Below are 18,689 nucleotides of genomic sequence, written 5' to 3'. Positions count from 1 at the left end.
TAAAGCGTGCGGACTTGATTCTGTTGTTACGATAACCGCCATTACCTTGCGCGAGCGAGACACGGTTTCGTGTTCCCTCGTCAACTCTTAATTCCGTACTTCGAAGAAGCGTCGTATTGGAGTAAACGTTACTTTCTCAATCGTTTAGAAACAGTCGCGACGTTGCGACGAGACGATGCGTCACGATCTGTTGGATATTCAAACTTTTTTGGGAGTTTTCGAGGTGAAATCGTCTCCTGAAGACGGTGCAGGGTTTGAAACGACGAGATGGCTTCGAAGATGGCTACCGTTCTGTAAAGCCTGTAGAGGGCGGGCTCACCGCCGGTACATGAGATACGTCATATCGCAAGTGTCTGCAGTGACGTCGGTTCGCCAGGCTACAGTCACGTCCGTCTGCATCACTGCGGCATCCGTCAGATCTGACGTTTCGTCAAGAACAAAACGAGATATATCGCGTGAGAATTTTCTCGACTTGCACACTTAGTCGGCGTTAATTTGCAAAATGAACAGGCTCTTCGGACGCGCCAAGCCCAAGGAACCGCCACCAAGCATCACGGACTGCATCGCGGGGGTAAGAGAGACAAATCTATTGTCATTGGGAGATAACAATTACTCTCTATTTTTTTACGCATCAGGTATCAACTCTAAATGTGTTTGCACTGTGTTTATACATTAGTGCACAACGCGTTGTAAATAGCCAGGCGTTTTATAAATTTTTTTTAAGGGCTCTCGGTTTAGTAAATGTACATTCTTTATTAAGGTTGACAGTAGGGCAGACTCGGCAGAAAAGAAGATAGCTAGGCTGGATGCGGAGCTGAAAAAATATAAAGATCAAATGATCAAGATGAGAGACGGTCCAGCTAAGAACGCGGTGAAGGCCAAGGCTCTGCGTGTGTTGAAGCAGCGAAAGATGTATGAGACCCAAGTGGACAACCTGCGACAGCAAGCGTTTAACATGGAGCAAGCTAACTATGCTACTCAGACGTTAAAAGACACTCAGGCGACTGTAGTCGCTATGAAGGATGGTGTCAAGCAAATGCAAAAGGAATTTAAAAATATCAATATTGATCAAATTGAGGTAAGTTTGAAATAAGGTTCATTCTTTTTTCTAGAACTGAACTACTTGCATGGTTCATCTTTTCTATTTCCCTCTCCCCTGTAATGTAAAATTACATTGTAAGTTTAGTTCTGAGGCATGGAAAAAGAACTTTGATTAAACTTTTCGATGCTACATGTGTCACTGTTGCTGTGTTTAGGATATGCAAGATGATTTGGCAGATATGTTAGAACAAGCTGATGAGGTACAAGAAGCAATGGGTCGTAGCTATGGAATGCCAGAAATTGATGACGATGAACTGGCAGCTGAATTGGAAGCTCTTGGCGATGACCTTGCTTTGGATGAGGATACCAGCTTCTTAGATGATGCTATTAAAGCACCTAGTGCTCCAGACAAGGAGCCAGGAGCAAGTTCTATCAAGAATAAGGTCACTACTTTAATAAGAATATTCCTCTTTCAGTTGATAGTGATGAGAGAGGAATCTAAATAACTTGCAAATTCTTTAAAATGTCACAGTTGCTTGAAAATAGGGCTGAGACTATATACATAATTTATGTTACCTAGAAATCACAGATTTTTAATCAATAAGATAAAAAAATATATTTTTTAATATGCTTACAGGATGGTGTACCAGTGGATGAGTTTGGCTTGCCACAAATACCTGCTAGTTAAATTTAAGAATACATCAAAATTTATAGATAAAGCAAACGTAAGCTTAAGAACATTCGCATGCATGCCCAAAGACGTACAATCCTTTAAGAACAAGTCAGCTTTTCTAATCGACACTCATGCGACACAAATTATGCTCTAACATGTTTTAATTTGCGCAAAAAAAATATATTTAGTTTAGTCCTGTATTAATAGATTTTTGTTACTATCTTCAAAGTCACTATTTTTATTAAATTAATATTATCTTGTACATATATATTAATAAACATTGATTATAAATACAGAGAAATTTTTGTTACGTAAAAATGATACATTTTAAATAATTCTATCTTCAAATTCTTTTTAAAAGTTGATTAAATTACCTGCAATCTAGAGATACTTGTCTCTTCCATATTTTGTATTTCTGCATAACATTCACATAAATTGAGAATATTTTCTTTGCTCTCAATAAAATGTGTTTCTTCAAATCCATGTACCTGTGTATAGTGATGAACATGTGCCTAAAATGCAATTTATAATAAAATGCATATTTTATAATTATATAATCTTTAAATTTATATTTAAAAAATCATTTTTGGCATGTTTATTTTGCCACTGATTTCAAGAACTATAATTTCAAGGAATAAAAAGATGTACTCGTTCTTTAAAACAATATAAAGTTTTATTATATTATATTTTACCTTTTTCTTATATAGTTTAGAAAACTCTTGGATTATATTTTTAAATAATGAAGACATGGCAGATGAATTAAGAAGACACAGTAATGATGATGAATGTCCTGCTGGAGGAACGGAACATAATCCTATTTTCATACAATCTCTACTCCACGAAGTAAACTTTGATTTACTTTGAAACCTATGAAAATGATACAATTATAATTAATATGAAATAATTATTCATTGCTACGTGTTAAAAAAAAAGCAAAATATGTTAAATACCTTTCAATATTTCGCTTTATGTCAGTTAAGGTAGTATTTCCTCTTGCAATATGTGCTGCAGCAAGAATAACAGAGGTAGATTGAAGTGGATCTAATCTAATTAATTGATTATTTCGCGACCATGCGTTTGTGAATACTTCGTCCTGCAATCTTAAACATTAAATATTTTGTTGTTTTCAAATTTCAGTTTTAAAGTAAATTTTTACAAAAAAAAAAGGAAATTAATATACTTTGTTTCTTGCATGGTGCACATATTTGAGGCAGATAAAGTCATAGGGCTGATACTGCTAAATATATAATGTAATTTTGGATAAGGTACTAGATTTGTAGCTACTTCGTTCATATCCATATTTAAACTGCCTGGAAATCTGGATCCACTAAAACAAATTGCTGTCTTTACAGTGCTAAATTTTGTATCATCCAAAATTTAATTACCTGGTCAAGTGTAACAACATATTGACAACGATACTATTCATATCTTGAAACGGTTTACACGAGGCATTGTAATTTATTTGTCCCACATTATCTCGTTTATTTATTTGAGCATTGCATATGTCTAAAAGAGCTTTGTTTTCTACTGGAAGCACACACGTGGCATGCTCTACAAGTTCTTGAGTTGCAAGTAGAGTGTTATAAGGGGCAGTTATGGTATCTTGTGTATTTGCTGGATACACACATGATACAATTCTAAAATATTGACAATATGTAATCTTCCATCATTGCATCTCTTCAAGTTATGTATAATCAAGTTTTACAATTTAATTAATTTAATCGACGTTTATGTATATTAATTAAAAGGTACCTTTCTACTTGAGGATAATTATCTTTTAACAGTTTTAAGGTTGCTGTTCCTAATCCAGATCCAGTGCCACCTCCCAAGGAATGCATCAACAAAAACCCATGAAGTCGATCACATTTTTCAACTACATGTCTTACACTTTCTTCTAAACGATCATGATATTCATTACCATGAACGTGATATCCTATCGCCCTAGAAATCAAATTGTTACAACCACGAATTTTTGTAGTGTTATTTGAAATACATAAATGTTGTTTTTTCAAAAACTACCAATTGTTTCCAGATCCTGGGTAATTTGTTACAATACATGTCTGGTCAAATAAATGACGCAACGAGCCTTGCTTAAACCTAGATACAACACTGTCTTCCATATCTACTAAGACAGCCTGCTTCAGAAAATTATTATGTTAAATATTTAAAGGCGTTTATCATTATGTTAAAGTTTTAAGAACCCAAGCAAAAAGGGAAATTAATCATGACAAAAAAATGGCTTCAAAATTATCATTAAAAGTCTTTTTGCTCAATTATTATTCATTCTAATATTACTTTGGTGTTATTGTAACTTGTTCTGCTTGGGAAATTAAATAAAGACATATACACACCCTAGCTTTAACTTTAGCAGAATTTAAATCAGCCACATCTTGAAAATGCAATTTATATTTATCATTCGGGACGTGAAAAAAACTGGAAAACGCATCAGAAAGATCACTGATATGCTTGACATGATTTCGTTGTACTTTCAGCAGATTTACACCACCGGTGGTGGTCTGGATGCCATATTCGTGCAAGGCTAAAGGCCAGAAAGCTGAGCCTATCTGATTCCCACATTGGCCAACTAAGATATTGAAAAAAAAAAGAATAGAAAACAATTTATTTTTCAACTTTATGCTACATCTATTGACATTGTATAGATCATGTCGTTTACCTTGTACTGTAACAAATTGACTCATTATTATATCCAGAATTTAGAATCAATATCGTCATTAAGTAGTAAAAAATTCTGCGATGAAGATTATTTTCCGTCAATTTTTGTTATGTTTAAAACTCAACGACTCTGATTTTTTGTTTACTTTATTGGCACTCTTATGATCACGCTTTCTATTATGGAATAACGTAAACATATATATATTTAAGATTTGGGCAAAGAGGAAAAGGAAAATATAAGGAAGGAAGAAGAATCATGAAAGGAGCAGATGTTTTACATGTATACATAAATTTTCTGCTTATAGCAGAGAGAAGTCTGTAACGTGAACATACACTACGATGTCAATGCACAGGTTAGGTTAGGTTAGGGTTAGGTTAGACCTCGGCACATCGCCCGACTGTTGGCACACCTGGCAAAGAGAGCATCGAGCGCGCGTACATACATATACGAAGTCAATTTCAAATCTTGTTCTAACCGTTTGTGCCCGATTCACCAATTCGTCTTGTCGCAATTTATGCAAACGCAATCGGGACGAGGCATAAATACTGAATCGTAGGGTCGAATAAATAGTAGATACAAATGAATTGACTCACCGTTCGTCGCTAGTCACTCCGTTCGGTTCGATTCAGCTCCGGTCCCGGCCGCAGCTCTCGAACATTCGAGATACAAAAGATCCTCCTCATGACGATTCGTCTCGATTCACACTTGGCATAAACGCGCGGCCCTTCGTTTTCGGTATTCTCGGTACTCACACGCGACGAAAACTCGGAATACAAGGCAACCGAGAAGACAGAGAAAGATACAAAACACGATTAAACGCGACACGACTTCGCACCATACATCGTATCCGACGACGGATGATGGCACGAACGCCCGATACTTCACTTCATTTTCGACACTCTAGGACACTCTTGAAACACTCACTCGCATCAAAAACTCGTACGGGACGACGAGGATGCGAGTTGAAATGCGTCGCAACACGCCACGACCTTCCATCATCCCGCCTAACCGACCACTGCTGCCATTGCGTAGCAGCGTGACGCAGTGACCACGTGACTGGCGCGAGCTGCGCCTGCGCGCCGCTGCGCCACTACGCACTCTACGCAGTGGCAGCAGTGGTCGATTAGGCGGGATGATGGAAGGTCGTGGCGTGTTGCGACGCATTTCAACTCGCATTCTCATCGTCCCGTACGAGTTTTTGATGCGAGCGAGTGTTTCAAGAGTGTCCTAGAGTATCGAAAATGAAGTGAAGTATCGGGCGTTCGTGCCATCATCCGTCGTCAGATACGATGCATGGTGCGAAGTCGTATCGCGTTCGATCGTGTTTCGTATCTTCTCCATTGCTCCTCGTATCCCAAGTTTTCGACGCGTGTGAGTACCGAGAGTGCCGAAAACGAAGGACCGCGCGTTTGTACCGAGTGTGAATCAAGACGAATCGTCGTAAGGAGGATCTTGGAACTCTGTGTTCGACAGTTGCGGCCGAGATGGAGCTGGACCGGCTGGACACGGAGCGACTAGCGGCGAACGGTGAGTCAATTTATTTGTATCTATTGTTTATTCGTCCCCACGTTTCATTATTTCGCGCCTCGTCTCCATTGCGTTTGCATTAATTATCGTTGGTACAGTGCGATGAGACGAATCAATCAGTCACGCGAAAGGCGAAAGCGGTTAGGAACGATTGAAAGTTCGTGTATATACGCGCGCTCGACGCTTCCTTCGTCAGGTGTGCCAACAGTTGAGCGACGTAAAATCTCGACTCGCGACTCGAGATCTTGTTATGGTCGATTTACTCCGTTTACTCCGTTTAGTTCAACGTTCAAATCTTTCATGTCTCACCTAGCCTGACCGGCGACCGGTACCGCAACGGCATGCGGCAAACGTGATAGTGAATGTAAGGAGGATCTCTGTTGAATCGAGAGAATGAATAGTATAATCGAGCTGGCGAAATGGATTCTCCTGTGTTTTTGTTTGTCTCGATGTGCTTACGCGCGTCGCATTCTCGACGAACCAAGTAAGGTCTAGCTAACCTCTTCATCGGTCTAAAAAAGCCGACTTCTGAGATAATTCTATTAACAATGACTTTTTTGAGATAATTAACTATGTAATAACGTGTGTTAAGCGATATGTAATCGTCAAAATGTTTCAAACATAATATATGGTTTTCATAACATTTTATTGTATTGTTAAAATATATTAAATAGCTAACAATTAAATTTTGTCATCCGTTTGCATCAATTATTATGGAATATATGTCTCTAATGTTACATATTCTTATATATTACTCAAATGTTTTATTGCCAAATTGTCAAACTAATCTTTCCTAACTTACAATTGACAGGCAGGAAGAATTACAATCTCTTTCTGAAAGTAAATTAATTTATAATTGCATAAATATTTATTTTTTTATATTTTATAGTACATGTGTATTTTGTTTAGGATGCGTTTGGAAAGATCGCTATTAGTACTATTTGTGTTTTCTATTTTTATCATTGATTAAATGTAAAACAAGGATAAAATGATGCAAAAAGCGCTAATAGTGTCTCCCTGTACACACTCTTATTGTTTTAGAAATACACTTTATGAATGCAGCTGACATTGTACAAAATAATAATCCTGGTCTCAAGACTTATTGTCACAATGCTTCCTCAAAATACTTGACACATATGTGGAGAACTATGACTGTAAGTTTTCAAGCTAACATGTGCACATGTGAAACATTTTTATTAGTTTATGATATAAACTTTTAATACTACAGATGGATCTCCAAATCAATTCAGACTCCTATGTTTTGTACGATGGCAAAACACCTCAAGAAATTCTCCAAAAGTATGATGCGAATGAAAAATTGTGGAGTTACTTTGATACGGGAAAACATAGGCAATTTAAAATTAATCCCTTTGAAGATACATGTATAGGTGTTTACATAGGTTCTCCCAGTGAATCTGGCTATATAATGAGTCTGACAGAAACACGTAAGCATCTCAATTTGCTCTGAGATTATTTCATTTTATGTATAATTAATGATATATTGTCTTCTGTCATCAGGTATTAATGTTTGGAAATTGACAATGATGATAATGGGTATTATAATTTTTTGGTGTGCCAAGATATTAAGTCGGAATTCATTATTTTATTATACTTGTGGCATAATATTTGGAGTCACTTTATCTCTCATAATTTTAATATATATGGCTGGGAAATTGATACCATGGGTAACTATTTTAATATAATAATTTTCGTCTTTAATATAATTTTTGATAAAATATATTTTTTTAAGGGAAAAATGTACTTAGTATTTGCTACATCGATGAGTCTTTATATTGCTAAATTATTATGGGATAATACACAAGTAATTGTAATGCAATATAGAGAATGGCTGATGTGGTACATTCTTGTTACGTCTTTGATTAGTTTCGTAATTTGCTACCGTTTCGGTCCAGTTACCAATACGAGAACGAAACAAATAATACAATGGTTTTTGCAGGTAGGCAGCACTTTATAATTTTCTTTCATAATTTGTTATTATAAATAGTTTTTTTTCCATATAGCTTGTAGGATTGGCATTGGTTTATCACAGCAGTCACTTCTACGAAGCATCCTTTTCATGTTGCATTGTACTTATACTTTTTTATAATTTTCCGAAAGCAGCTTTTGAGCGATCAAAGAGGTATTGGTAAGCATCGATAGGATAGTATTATTATTCTCTGTTTTATAACCAGCTATAACACACATGTGCTGCACAGAACTGTAATTGTGTGAAAATTGCTTATTTTTTTAGATTATCTGTTTGAATAAAGCTGGAATCCATTGCGCATATATTCTTCTTTTTCTGTTCATATTCTTTTTCAATATGCATATTCTAATGATTTTGTAGATATTTAATATTATTTTTAAAACTATTAAAATATAATAATTAGGTGTGTGTTGCTAACACTTAAATATATTTAATATCCACATAATGCACAATCCTATCTTAGCACAATACACATTTATGTATGCTATATTTACTTGGTTTTATATTTATTAGCTTTGGCTAGATATATATTTTTATATATATTTTTATTAAGTTTGTTATCTTTAATTTTCACTAATTTTTATAATGTATAATGTATATATCTGTTGTGCAGTTGTATTTTCAATTTTTGCAATAAAGCATTGTATTCTTTTAGGTTGCGTTTCATCTTTATACAGTCAAATTTTATTTAAAACTATTATTATAAATTTTATAAGTATGTATGTAAAAAATATTATAAGCGTATTGTTAACCGTCAGATATATAATAATTTTTATCTATTATTGGACATTTTTTTAACTTTTTGGAAATTTTTCAAATATGCAATAACAAATTATATTTTAAGTTTAAGCGTACTTATCTGTATATAAAGATTTTTTAATATTTCTTTTAAATTTATCTTTACACACGAAAAATTGAAAAGTAATATATCACTTTTTTTTCTTTTTTTTTAAATGAGGCGAAACGTGTTTCCGGAAAAGCGAAAATTATTAAGTGAAGAGCAATATCATCAAGAAGGAATACGGCAAACTAGAAAAGCTTTAAAAGATTTACAGAATTATTGCTCCAGTCCGGAATGCAATCCTTGGAAGACAGTTTTAAGACTGAAAAATCCAATAAGGTTACGGCTTGTTTAATATATAATACGCAATAACAAAGCGTCGAAATTAGCAATATGATTATTTTAGATTTGCGAGATTTATGGAAGGAGATTCACATTTGCTGGAAGACGAAATCGAGGAACATGAAGAAGAAGTTTCGAAAATTCTAGATAAAGATGAATATACAGATGATGATGATTCTTTTTAAGTACAAATGCTTAAATAAGAATTTCATATTATAGCAATTTATATTTACCTTTGAACAACTAAGTCTTAATATATAAATAGAATTTTTTTGTTCGAGTTAAACTTTTTTCACATAGAGACTGTGAAGTAGGTACTTAAGTAATATTAATTGTTTGCCTATATCTTTGCTCAAACATATTTTTACATGACGGATTTCTCAGAAACTTATATATTTATATATGTATATTAATGAAATTATTTATGAAGATAACGCATATGTACATGTACGTTAGTAATGTTCTGAATATACAAGAGAATGCATAGAAATAAAATTATTTCAATCCAATTATTTTATTGATTATTCTTGTTACTTATTATTTTTCTTAGCGTTTAGGATTTATGAAAAGGATACATAATTTGTTGTAATATTATTCATAATTGAACATATAACAAAATATGAATTGCATAAATAGATATACAGTAGTAAAATTTTTTTAAATTATTTGAACTCTTTGTGTATAGTAATTTTTCAGCTTTTTTTACGTTTAAAAAACGGGAAATCAAATTTTAATTCGGGACATATCCCATTATTTGTAAAAATTTATAAATTAAATTGAATATGTCGATTGCAGCATTGATTTGTGGGGGTAACAAGTGTGTGCCTTTTAGTGCATTCAGCGTTGTATGTAATCCTGGTAGGAATATATTTCTAAATATTTGTACAGATAGGTCAAATGCTTTCGACGTTAATGCACGGCCTCCATTCCCAACTGTTTGCAAGAAGTGGCATGTTAAGGCTTCGGTCGTTTGGACCGGATGACACATCATCTGTGGGATCAATCCGAGAAGAGATACTCCTTCTGTTTTAGGGCACACATCTTGTCCCATCAATGCGTTGGTTACGAATTTCAGGAGGTTTACACTTGTAGTTATAGCACCCTCATTTACTCCACATAAACGTAATATCATGTCTAGCGGCGCTGTAACTGGTGATAATAAACTTCTTTTGTGCCTCGAATGAAATCTTTCAAAAGGCACATCGGACAAATTCACTTTATAGTCTCCATCTAGAAAAATTATAAAACGATAATTGCTATAATATAAACATTAAATTCTATTAAAATGTAATATATTTTTTAAGGAACCAACAGTGAACAAAGAAGAGATTTTATATTTAATACTAATAACTATAATTATATATATTATACTTTCATCTTTTTTATCAAGTTTTGTTCTCTCTTGATTTATGATTTGTTAATCCTTGTGACGCTTTGTTATTACAATAACTAGCTGGACTTTTATATATTGTATTAAATATTATATATATTTTATTTTTTTTTATTTACAAAAGGTATATTATTTATATTATTTGAATATTGCTCCAAATAATTATTATATTTTTGGCCTGAATAAATAAAAATTTTATTAATTTATTATGTTTAAAAAAGCGTACATGTTGAGAAATGATTTAACAAAATATTGTATAATTTAGACATATTATCTGGTCGATATACAATTCGTAAAAAATTCTATTTACCTTATATAACACGTTATTTAATATAATTTTGTATTAAAGTGTAATTTTATACAAAATCTAAACATTTTTTAATAGTAACGCTCTTGGTAACGCTAATACAATATAATAATATTAATGCATTATTACAAGACTTACTTTGTATTTCAGTCACGTCACCATGTGACAAGCAGGTTCCATACGCCACAGCCAAACAAAGAATGAAAAGCGGTAGCCTCATTTTGTTGATGTTTGAACTTTGTTCAAAAGTATCAAAATCTGTCAATTCCGACTCGCGCTTTTTCTTTCGGCTGTTGCCTGATCGAAAATTTCCGTGGACAGCCACTTTGCCGAGGTGTGTTGCGCTCCTTTTTATTGTAACTCTTTAACATCAATCTTTGCAGAATTAATTAATAAAATGCTATCTTTTGACAGTCTGACATTTTAGTCGTCTTTATTTATATTCGTTGAGCGATAAAGGTTGCAAATGGTGTTTGGAGCGAACGCTGCGATATTTCAAATGAACGCTCTACTTGCTAATTGTTCCCAATTACTTGCGCTATCTCTCTTTCTCTCTCTCTCTCTCTCTCTCTCTCTCTCTTGAGAATTTATTTTGTTTTGCGTGTTATTCGATATATCCAAAATTTTTCCTTATTTTTTCTTAATAATAAATGTCCAATTACACACGCTTATGTGTCTCAAACTTGCTTACTTGACAATATTTGTAGAACTAATGACACGACTTTTCGCGGACAGTACTGACGCACACTGTATTTACGCTTATAAGTCTTGTTATCGATGCTAATTTCATATGGAAAACATTCTTGATATCCACGATGATATTTACATTTTACCTACGACTTTCTGTTATCGCTACGTTTTGGACTGATGTAATACTTATATGTATTTCCGGGGTTTTCTTCATGAAGCATATTATAGTGACAGCTTGTTTAGCGAAGATGTTCCAAAACTAGATACATAACTTAAAATTACTAATAAAATATTGTTTCAACACGTGCGCAAATGAACCTTATCGAAATAAATTATCAACGGGCTTTGCAATTTTTCAGAGGAGGACAGTTAATATAATTCGGTTTACTTTCGCTGACTGTTGCCGAGTTGTATTTCTTAATAAAAAAATTGAAATAACACCTATATACCGTTTATTATATTCTTAAGCCGGAATTTGATGAGCAATTAATTGTTCTACTTTATTCATAGATTACTGATAAGTAATTAATTAAAACGCATTAATTTTAATTAAGGCAAATTAGTCTGACGTGAAAAAAACAACGTAAAAAGCTTTGTTAATGTAACTGTCTTACGTAACATACAATACGAAATTTAATGTTAATTGTTTTTTGAGTTGACATAAATATGTGGGTAAAATAACGTACTTTATTGAATTATTATGTCATTGACAAACAAATTATTGAATAACATAATCAGGTTTATAAAAAGCTATAAATTTTTCTATTTTATTTTTTAATATTAGACGCATTTTTTACATGACAAATTTTTACACTGTTATCTATAACAAATATTATGTGTCACGAAGTCTTGTTACGTACTATATATTGTAACGTAACTAGTTATATATTTAAATATCTGTGGAATTTTCCTTTCAGTAAATTACCATAACAGAATTCTTATTTAATTTGCGTGCAGTTGAATTCCCAAAAATAAAACATTGTACATATAGTAAGCGATTTCCGTATATTTTTATTTCATTATTTAGATATTGATTTAATCAGAGTTGACAATAGTGCAAGTACGATAGTCAGGAGAGCACGCGTGTCATTGTCCGATTCTATATTTTCTTCTACAGCTATCAATAAAAGAAATTTTTCCATAAAAAATCTCAATATAAAGTTTTACATTAAAGTTTTCTGCATAAGGGACTTTTACTTTACGAATGTTTAAATAAATAAAAAGAATAATAATCTTGAACATAACTCCAAAGTAAGTCAACAATATATTACTATAATTAATAATTAAAAATGAGTTAAAAATTCAAGATTTTTAATAGTAAACAGTTTACAATGGTACGCGTCTTGTAGAACTATAAGAATACGAACAAATTACTGATATATTATTGCAGAACTGCAGGTTTTCAATAGCATACTAGTAATTTTATCGGATTCTTTTTATCGTAGTTTTTTTTTCATAAGCGCGCATTGTTATGTTCTAGTGTTTATAAATATCGCTTTATCAATAGAAAGACAACTTTCCCATGTTTCAGATGTTTGTCACTGATTATAGATTTCGATCTAATACACTGAATTGTGTTATTGATTAAAAGTTTTGTGTATTAATAAGACAAATAATACTAAAAATTTCTTGTTTAATTACTTAATTACTCTACTGTGCGTTCATAATTCAATCAATAGTCAATACAACAATTTTCATTCAGTCTTTATAATTATTACAGTGCACCAGGCTGCTATTTAGATCAGATTTCAATACATGCTTATTAAATTATTCAATTGATATCTCTTTATATACCGCCGTACATTTCTGTATCTATCTAAAATTTTCGATAAACAAATCGGTCATTTAATTTGTATGACTGCCCACAGAATATGCAAGCCATTTTTATTATGCTTTAATAAAGCGGCCAGGTAATTGTCGTGTGACACGAATAGCTGCTGTTATGTATGCTCTTATCTGACAAACTAACTATTTTATTCGCTGCGGTCGGTATGAAGAAAATGTAGTGTGCCTGCAATCACAAAATATATCGGATCTGAGATCGTTGTGCATCGTGCTCGAGTTGGTTTCGTTGAACTGATTTGTAAAATCAGTCTAATTCCTACTATCGACGATCGCACGTAGAAGGATGTTTTGCAAACTCGATCTCTCTCTGATTTTAAGTCCAATTGTCCTCACATGGGTATCAGTCGATTTCGTGTGCGGTCTACTGATAAGGCCGATTTCGGTGTACATGAGTTTGATCCAAGATACACATGATTACTTCAATAACACATGCATCCTACTCCTGCACAATTCTAATGAGACAGGTGAGAACAATGTGGAAATACAATATTGCTACAAATGTTACTACTTTGATTTGACACGATGATGAATTCGATTTTTCGTATATATTGAAAGTTTACGCTTTATAGGAATTATGGAAAGTGAACACATGGTCTTTCTTCAGAAATATCTGAGCAAAAATTCTATACCCACCGCTGTCATGGATTTTCGTATGTTCAATGAACGAGTAAGCGTTGAAAAAAAAAGAAAAATTCTAACGTTTTTCTGTAATACAATCCGTATTAGTTATTTCTTGAATATCAAAACAAAATGTTTTTTAACACAATTATCTATAAAAAAAATAGCAGAATTATTTTGTGCATCTAATTATCTCAAAAAATGCATCTTCCCAAAAAAAGAGATTTGATTGATTGCAGGTTGGACAAAATTTTTATCAGATCCAGAGACCTTTGTTCGTCCTTATGAACGATGCTTTAAGAGATGATTTTGCGCATGTAAATATCTCTGAACAGTTTAAAAAATGTCATTAAAGAGACTTTATTTGTTATTTAATTATTGTGATAACATTATTATTATTATACTTAAAAAAATATTAATATGTATAAAGCTTCTTCTTTTAAAATTTTCAAGTTATAGTAAATACACAAAGTAAATAAATTGGATTTACTAGAATTTTTATTTCTGTGCAATTTCAAAATGTTTTAAAATTTAGAAAAACCAAAATCTTTATTTTTTTCTTGTGAAATATTGCTTTCTCGTTAGCTCATAAAAACAATGTCTGAAAAGTTTTTAAGCAGACTAGCAATATGAACTTTTATTTACTGAAATGTAGGAATTGGCATCGTGGATCGCGATGGATTATCCCGTCTGGCTGGCATTTTTCGGTAACGAGACCAGTATCACGGAATTTTTCTTTGAGATTTACGTGCCATTTGGCTGTAGATTTATAGTGGCTCAAAGTAGTCCAAACGTAATTGGAAAAGAGATCATCACTGAAGTCTATCATGTTAACAGAGGAAAAGAATTGAGATTCCAACAGTTCGGTGTATGGGATGTAAAGGATGGTCTGAAAGGTCCAAGAAATGGTCAAGAAACATATATTAGAAGAAAAGATCTTTTCGGTCAGAATATACGTATTACGTCGGTTCACGTAAGGACGCTCATTTTATTTTTTGCAGGAAGTTTATATATAATAATTATATCAATTTTTTTAGACATGCAATTAGTGATTAGCTAATCATTGAAAAAAGAATAATAATTATAATCAGCAAATAATAATTACATTTAAATTACGTTTTTATAATCTGTTTTTCTTCTACATCACACATGACATAATAGATTGGAAATAACGTAATGTCTTTGAAAAATGGTTTTGTTAATCATTTATTATCTTTTTTTTTAAATATAATGTTTATTATATTCACGAACCTTAAGTTTAATGTTCGCTTCAATATAACAATTCTATCGGTAGGACCCTCCTCTTAGTCTGATTCGTCGTAATACACAGAATGAAATAATAGGAATAGATGGTTTTTTTGGGGAAGTACTACTCCTATTGCAAGAAGCACTAAATTGCACGTAAGTGTACTATCAGAAAAAATTATCTTGTGGATGTAAGGAAGTTATTAAATTATATAAAATTATGTTCTGGGGATAAGCGCTTAGATTTAACGGTTACATTATTTCATTTGCAAATAAAGTATAAGATTTATTAGATGCATGAGAAATTATCAATTGTCACAATAAGTTATACTGTAATATATTTTAAATTTACATGTGTCATTTTTTGTCCGGAGTTTCTGTAGTTTGATTAGCTTTTTTTTGTTTTTCGCCCTCCGCTGCTTTATCATTTGCTATTTTATTCTTTTTCTCTTCTTTAATTTGTTCCTGCTTCTCTTTGAGCTCTTTCAGTTGTCTCGCTCTTTCTTTTCGGAAATATTCTTCCTCACTAGCCGCACCTCTTTCTTCAAAGATATCTCTCTTTCGACCAGTGCCGGTTCTTCGACGTCTTTCCGAATAAGCCCTTAGATTATACGATGGATAAAACCTAAATCATATATTGAAAAATATTAAAATTTATTTTTTTATCACTATATGTTGTTCAGTAATCTATTGATTTTGAATTAGCCTTAATTATGTACAAACAAAATAGAACATTATTATATTGTATTGCTATGTACATCAATAATAAACAATAATATAAACGTTAACTTAAATTGATATTTAATTTATAGTTAATAAATTAAATAATTTGTAATCTTTTTTTTCTTGAAATTTAAGTACTTTACTAATTATGATAAGAATGATGATATAATATGATGATATAATGTCTTAAAGAAGGTTACATTGTTATCCTAATTTTTTTCAAACTGATCCATTGTAGAGCAAAAATGCGTATCATGACTTTGTCACTGCTCTTTCATAGTACGTCCTTCTTCCTTCCTTTTGTCCTGAAATTGCTGCAACAGCTATTGCTGTTCAGAAGGAGTGGTCAATGACTTTGACATAATTTTTAAAGTTTAATTTTGATCTTGACAACTATTTCGCTGTGAAGTTTCTTCGGAAAAAACATACAATTGTCATTTGAAACTAATTGATTACTCCTTTCTTATACAGAGTGCGATAAAATTGCCGATTACAAAAATAAATTTTCCTTAAATGTGCTACAGATTTACTTATAAGGAGGCCCAAACGTGGGGCACGTGTCTACCAAACGGATCGTGTACAGGTGCGGTTGGCATGTTAAAGAATAACGATGCTGATTTGGCGGCGGTGGAGTTTTTGATGACCTCGGATAGATTAGATGTTATCAGTCTTACACAGCCTCTCTTCACAACCAAGTAATATATTTCTTCTTCAAAAATTGTAAGCAATGAAGTATCACAGTTTAACCGAATGATATTTTAGCGACAGAATTGAGATATATCTCTGATGTTTAATCTAACAAAAACAATCTGCATTTATCTGGCAAGCAATAAAATGTGTAAATCATTAAAATTTACAAAATAATTCAATTCTAGAAAAATATATATTTTACTTAAAATGTTTTAGAGGTCCTAAATTTAATTTAGAGGTCCTAAGTTTAAACACGTCAGAGTTCATGAAAAATTAATTTACTTGCGAGTTTAGGATCTGGATAATGTAATTAAAACCCATTATTTACGTTCCTTCTATTTTAAGGTATCGTGTATATATTAAAAGACCTACGACGACCGATTTAAAATGGAATGCTTACATGGCACCGTTCTCCGGGTACATTTGGAGCGCTATCGTTTTTATCATCGTACTTTCAAGCGGATTAATCGTGTTCGTTCAAATACTGTTTGCATTCATGTTACCATATATTCAAAATGATCATTTGAGATTTCCAGAAATTTTGTTGATTACCTTAGGAGCGTTTTGTAATCAAGGTAATTTTAATTTCTGCGCACCGTTCTTTTCTCGAGTACATGGCTTGATTTTGTATAATTCTTTTTTAATGTACAACCGCTATCTTTTTCATAAAAAATGATATTAGGTATGAAACAATCGACGCTGGATCCTATAAGAATGATGCAGTTGGTAATTCATGTATTGGCAGTCGTGATAGTAGCAGCGTATTCCGCTGCCTTAATTAGTTATCTTGCTGTTAAAACGTTCGTAATGCCTTTTACGACTATGGTCGGCCTACTGCAGGATAACACTTATCGTTTTGGCGTGATCAAAGACTCATCTGATTATAATTTGTTCCAGGTGTTAAAAATAATTCTGACATTAACTTTCATAAAATCAATGTTTAGAAGATAGGGACATTGTATATTTGTAGCAAACACTGACCTAGTAATATATATATATATATATAACTATTTTACTATTTATATTTAATTAAACCTTTTATTAATACAAAATTATGATGAATTACGTATTGATTTATATATCTTTATTTTTTTCTAAATAAATTAGCAATACAAATATTATTTGTAAACGGTTTATGTACTATTTGTTAATTTGAAATGATTTTATTTATGACAGAACACATCGGATAGAACAATGAGAATGTTGTTTGATCAGTTACTAGTAAAAGAAACTGATTTGCCTAGTAATTGTTTGGATGGCCTAGAACGCATTTGTAGGGAGAAGAAATATGCCTTTATGGCGTTAGATAAAATGGCAATAGTGCTGCAGCCGAAAATCAACTGCAAGTTGGAGTCGTTGGATATTATCATGCAGGCCTCCATAGCGATGGCTGTGCAATCAAATAATCCGTACCTTGGTATCATTAACAGAAAGTTCGTGCGACTTCCATTAATGCGAATCGAGGTATAATTCTAATAAAAACATCTGTTTTATTTTTTACAGTATTCTTATATTAAGAGACAGTGGAATTCTGCAACGTTTGATGCAGACGCAATGGTCAAGCAGTCTAAACAAAATAAATGTACGCACGTTTATTAGATTTTGCAGGCTATCACTCGATAGACAGATTGATATACTTATGTCTGATTATAGGAAGAATTAGAATGGAAATCGGTCGAGATCGGAGACATAATGCCGCTACTGTGTTTAATAATCATTACGTTGTTCATCAGCTTACTTATTTTCGTTATGGAACAAGTGATCTTTAAGACGATTTCTGATCACCGAATCAAGAAAGTAGTCAATGAACCGCCTCAGCCGGATATAAATATGATGTTACGTCGTTACGATAAATTTTTAATCCAGAAAAAACCATCTCATTCTTTTTTTTGTAAATGATCAGCTTGGATGTTTTTTTACACCCTAATTATAAGCCATTATTATTAACTACGTATTGTATATTATTGATTGTTCTTTAATTTATCTAATGTATTATGTACATAGAATATATTCATGAATTTCTGAAGAAATATTTTCCATGTCTATCTTTTATTTTTTTTATTTTCACATGCAAAGTAAATAACGGATAGATTATTTTGCATTTCGAATTCTTTGTGTCGTGTATACGATCTTATATAGTTTTGTTCAGCGTGTCT

At 32.4% G+C, this 18,689-nt stretch overlaps 6 protein-coding genes across 11 annotated transcripts in view; 3 read left to right on the top strand and 3 right to left on the bottom strand.

Moving 5' to 3' along the window:
- The first annotated feature begins 276 nt into the window (after positions 1–276).
- LOC105207444 (charged multivesicular body protein 5) lies at positions 277–2,015 on the top strand. Its single transcript, XM_011176888.3, has 4 exons — positions 277–571; positions 761–1,078; positions 1,257–1,484; positions 1,679–2,015. The coding sequence occupies exons 1-4, from the start codon at positions 503–505 to the stop codon at positions 1,727–1,729; spliced, it is 666 nt and encodes a 221-aa protein (XP_011175190.1). The 5' UTR covers positions 277–502; the 3' UTR covers positions 1,730–2,015.
- On the bottom strand, positions 2,001–4,413 carry LOC105207434 (tubulin epsilon chain). The gene is made up of 9 exons (XM_011176877.2): positions 4,389–4,413; positions 4,066–4,298; positions 3,734–3,849; positions 3,467–3,655; positions 3,100–3,351; positions 2,895–3,041; positions 2,665–2,814; positions 2,407–2,581; positions 2,001–2,226 (listed from the first exon to the last, which is right to left on the bottom strand). Exons 1-9 carry the CDS (start codon positions 4,411–4,413, stop codon positions 2,080–2,082), a joined length of 1,434 nt encoding a protein of 477 aa, XP_011175179.1. The 3' UTR covers positions 2,001–2,079.
- Positions 4,414–5,508: 1,095 nt separating this feature from the next.
- LOC105207460 (nuclear envelope integral membrane protein 1) lies at positions 5,509–9,534 on the top strand. Of its 4 annotated transcripts, none has more exons than XM_011176943.3 (8): positions 5,509–5,915; positions 6,957–7,069; positions 7,144–7,360; positions 7,434–7,600; positions 7,666–7,872; positions 7,937–8,061; positions 8,861–9,022; positions 9,090–9,534. In XM_011176943.3, the coding sequence occupies exons 1-8, from the start codon at positions 5,873–5,875 to the stop codon at positions 9,208–9,210; spliced, it is 1,155 nt and encodes a 384-aa protein (XP_011175245.1). In that variant the 5' UTR covers positions 5,509–5,872; the 3' UTR covers positions 9,211–9,534. The 4 variants fall into 4 exon arrangements, with proteins under 4 accessions (XP_011175245.1, XP_011175235.1, XP_011175214.1 ...); XM_011176933.3 differs by lacking the exon at positions 5,509–5,915 and adding an exon at positions 6,134–6,399 and having other exon boundaries at positions 7,937–8,055; XM_011176912.3 differs by lacking the exon at positions 5,509–5,915 and adding an exon at positions 6,134–6,399.
- LOC105207450 lies at positions 9,532–11,077 on the bottom strand. The gene is made up of 2 exons (XM_011176901.3): positions 10,861–11,077; positions 9,532–10,255 (listed from the first exon to the last, which is right to left on the bottom strand). Exons 1-2 carry the CDS (start codon positions 10,940–10,942, stop codon positions 9,756–9,758), a joined length of 582 nt encoding a protein of 193 aa, XP_011175203.2. The 5' UTR covers positions 10,943–11,077; the 3' UTR covers positions 9,532–9,755.
- Positions 11,078–11,278: 201 nt separating this feature from the next.
- Positions 11,279–18,563, top strand: LOC105207542 (probable glutamate receptor). Of its 3 annotated transcripts, none has more exons than XR_005576452.1 (11): positions 11,279–13,721; positions 13,827–13,924; positions 14,115–14,192; positions 14,531–14,848; positions 15,170–15,276; positions 16,368–16,538; positions 16,879–17,108; positions 17,216–17,430; positions 17,710–17,950; positions 18,037–18,115; positions 18,187–18,322. XR_005576452.1 is itself a non-coding variant. In XM_011177074.3 (11 exons), the coding sequence occupies exons 1-11, from the start codon at positions 13,541–13,543 to the stop codon at positions 18,430–18,432; spliced, it is 1,980 nt and encodes a 659-aa protein (XP_011175376.2). In that variant the 5' UTR covers positions 11,279–13,540; the 3' UTR covers positions 18,433–18,563. The 3 variants fall into 3 exon arrangements, 2 of the variants coding, with proteins under 2 accessions (XP_011175376.2, XP_039314126.1); XM_011177074.3 differs by having other exon boundaries at positions 17,710–17,966; positions 18,187–18,563; XM_039458192.1 differs by lacking the exon at positions 18,187–18,322 and having other exon boundaries at positions 18,037–18,183.
- The window catches only part of LOC105207466, a 53,196-nt gene continuing 49,967 nt past the window's right edge, over positions 15,461–18,689 (bottom strand). The window contains exon 6 of the mRNA XM_039458194.1: positions 15,461–15,745. Within this exon, the coding sequence (XP_039314128.1) occupies positions 15,728–15,745 (18 nt within the window). The 3' untranslated portion in view covers positions 15,461–15,727. The remainder of the gene's footprint in view (positions 15,746–18,689) is intronic.

Source organism: Solenopsis invicta, chromosome 16, assembly GCF_016802725.1.
Source record: "Solenopsis invicta isolate M01_SB chromosome 16, UNIL_Sinv_3.0, whole genome shotgun sequence".
In the NCBI taxonomy this organism is placed as follows: domain Eukaryota; kingdom Metazoa; phylum Arthropoda; class Insecta; order Hymenoptera; family Formicidae; genus Solenopsis; species Solenopsis invicta.
Note: the sequence above shows the minus strand (reverse complement) of the source record. Positions and strands in the feature narration are given on the sequence as shown.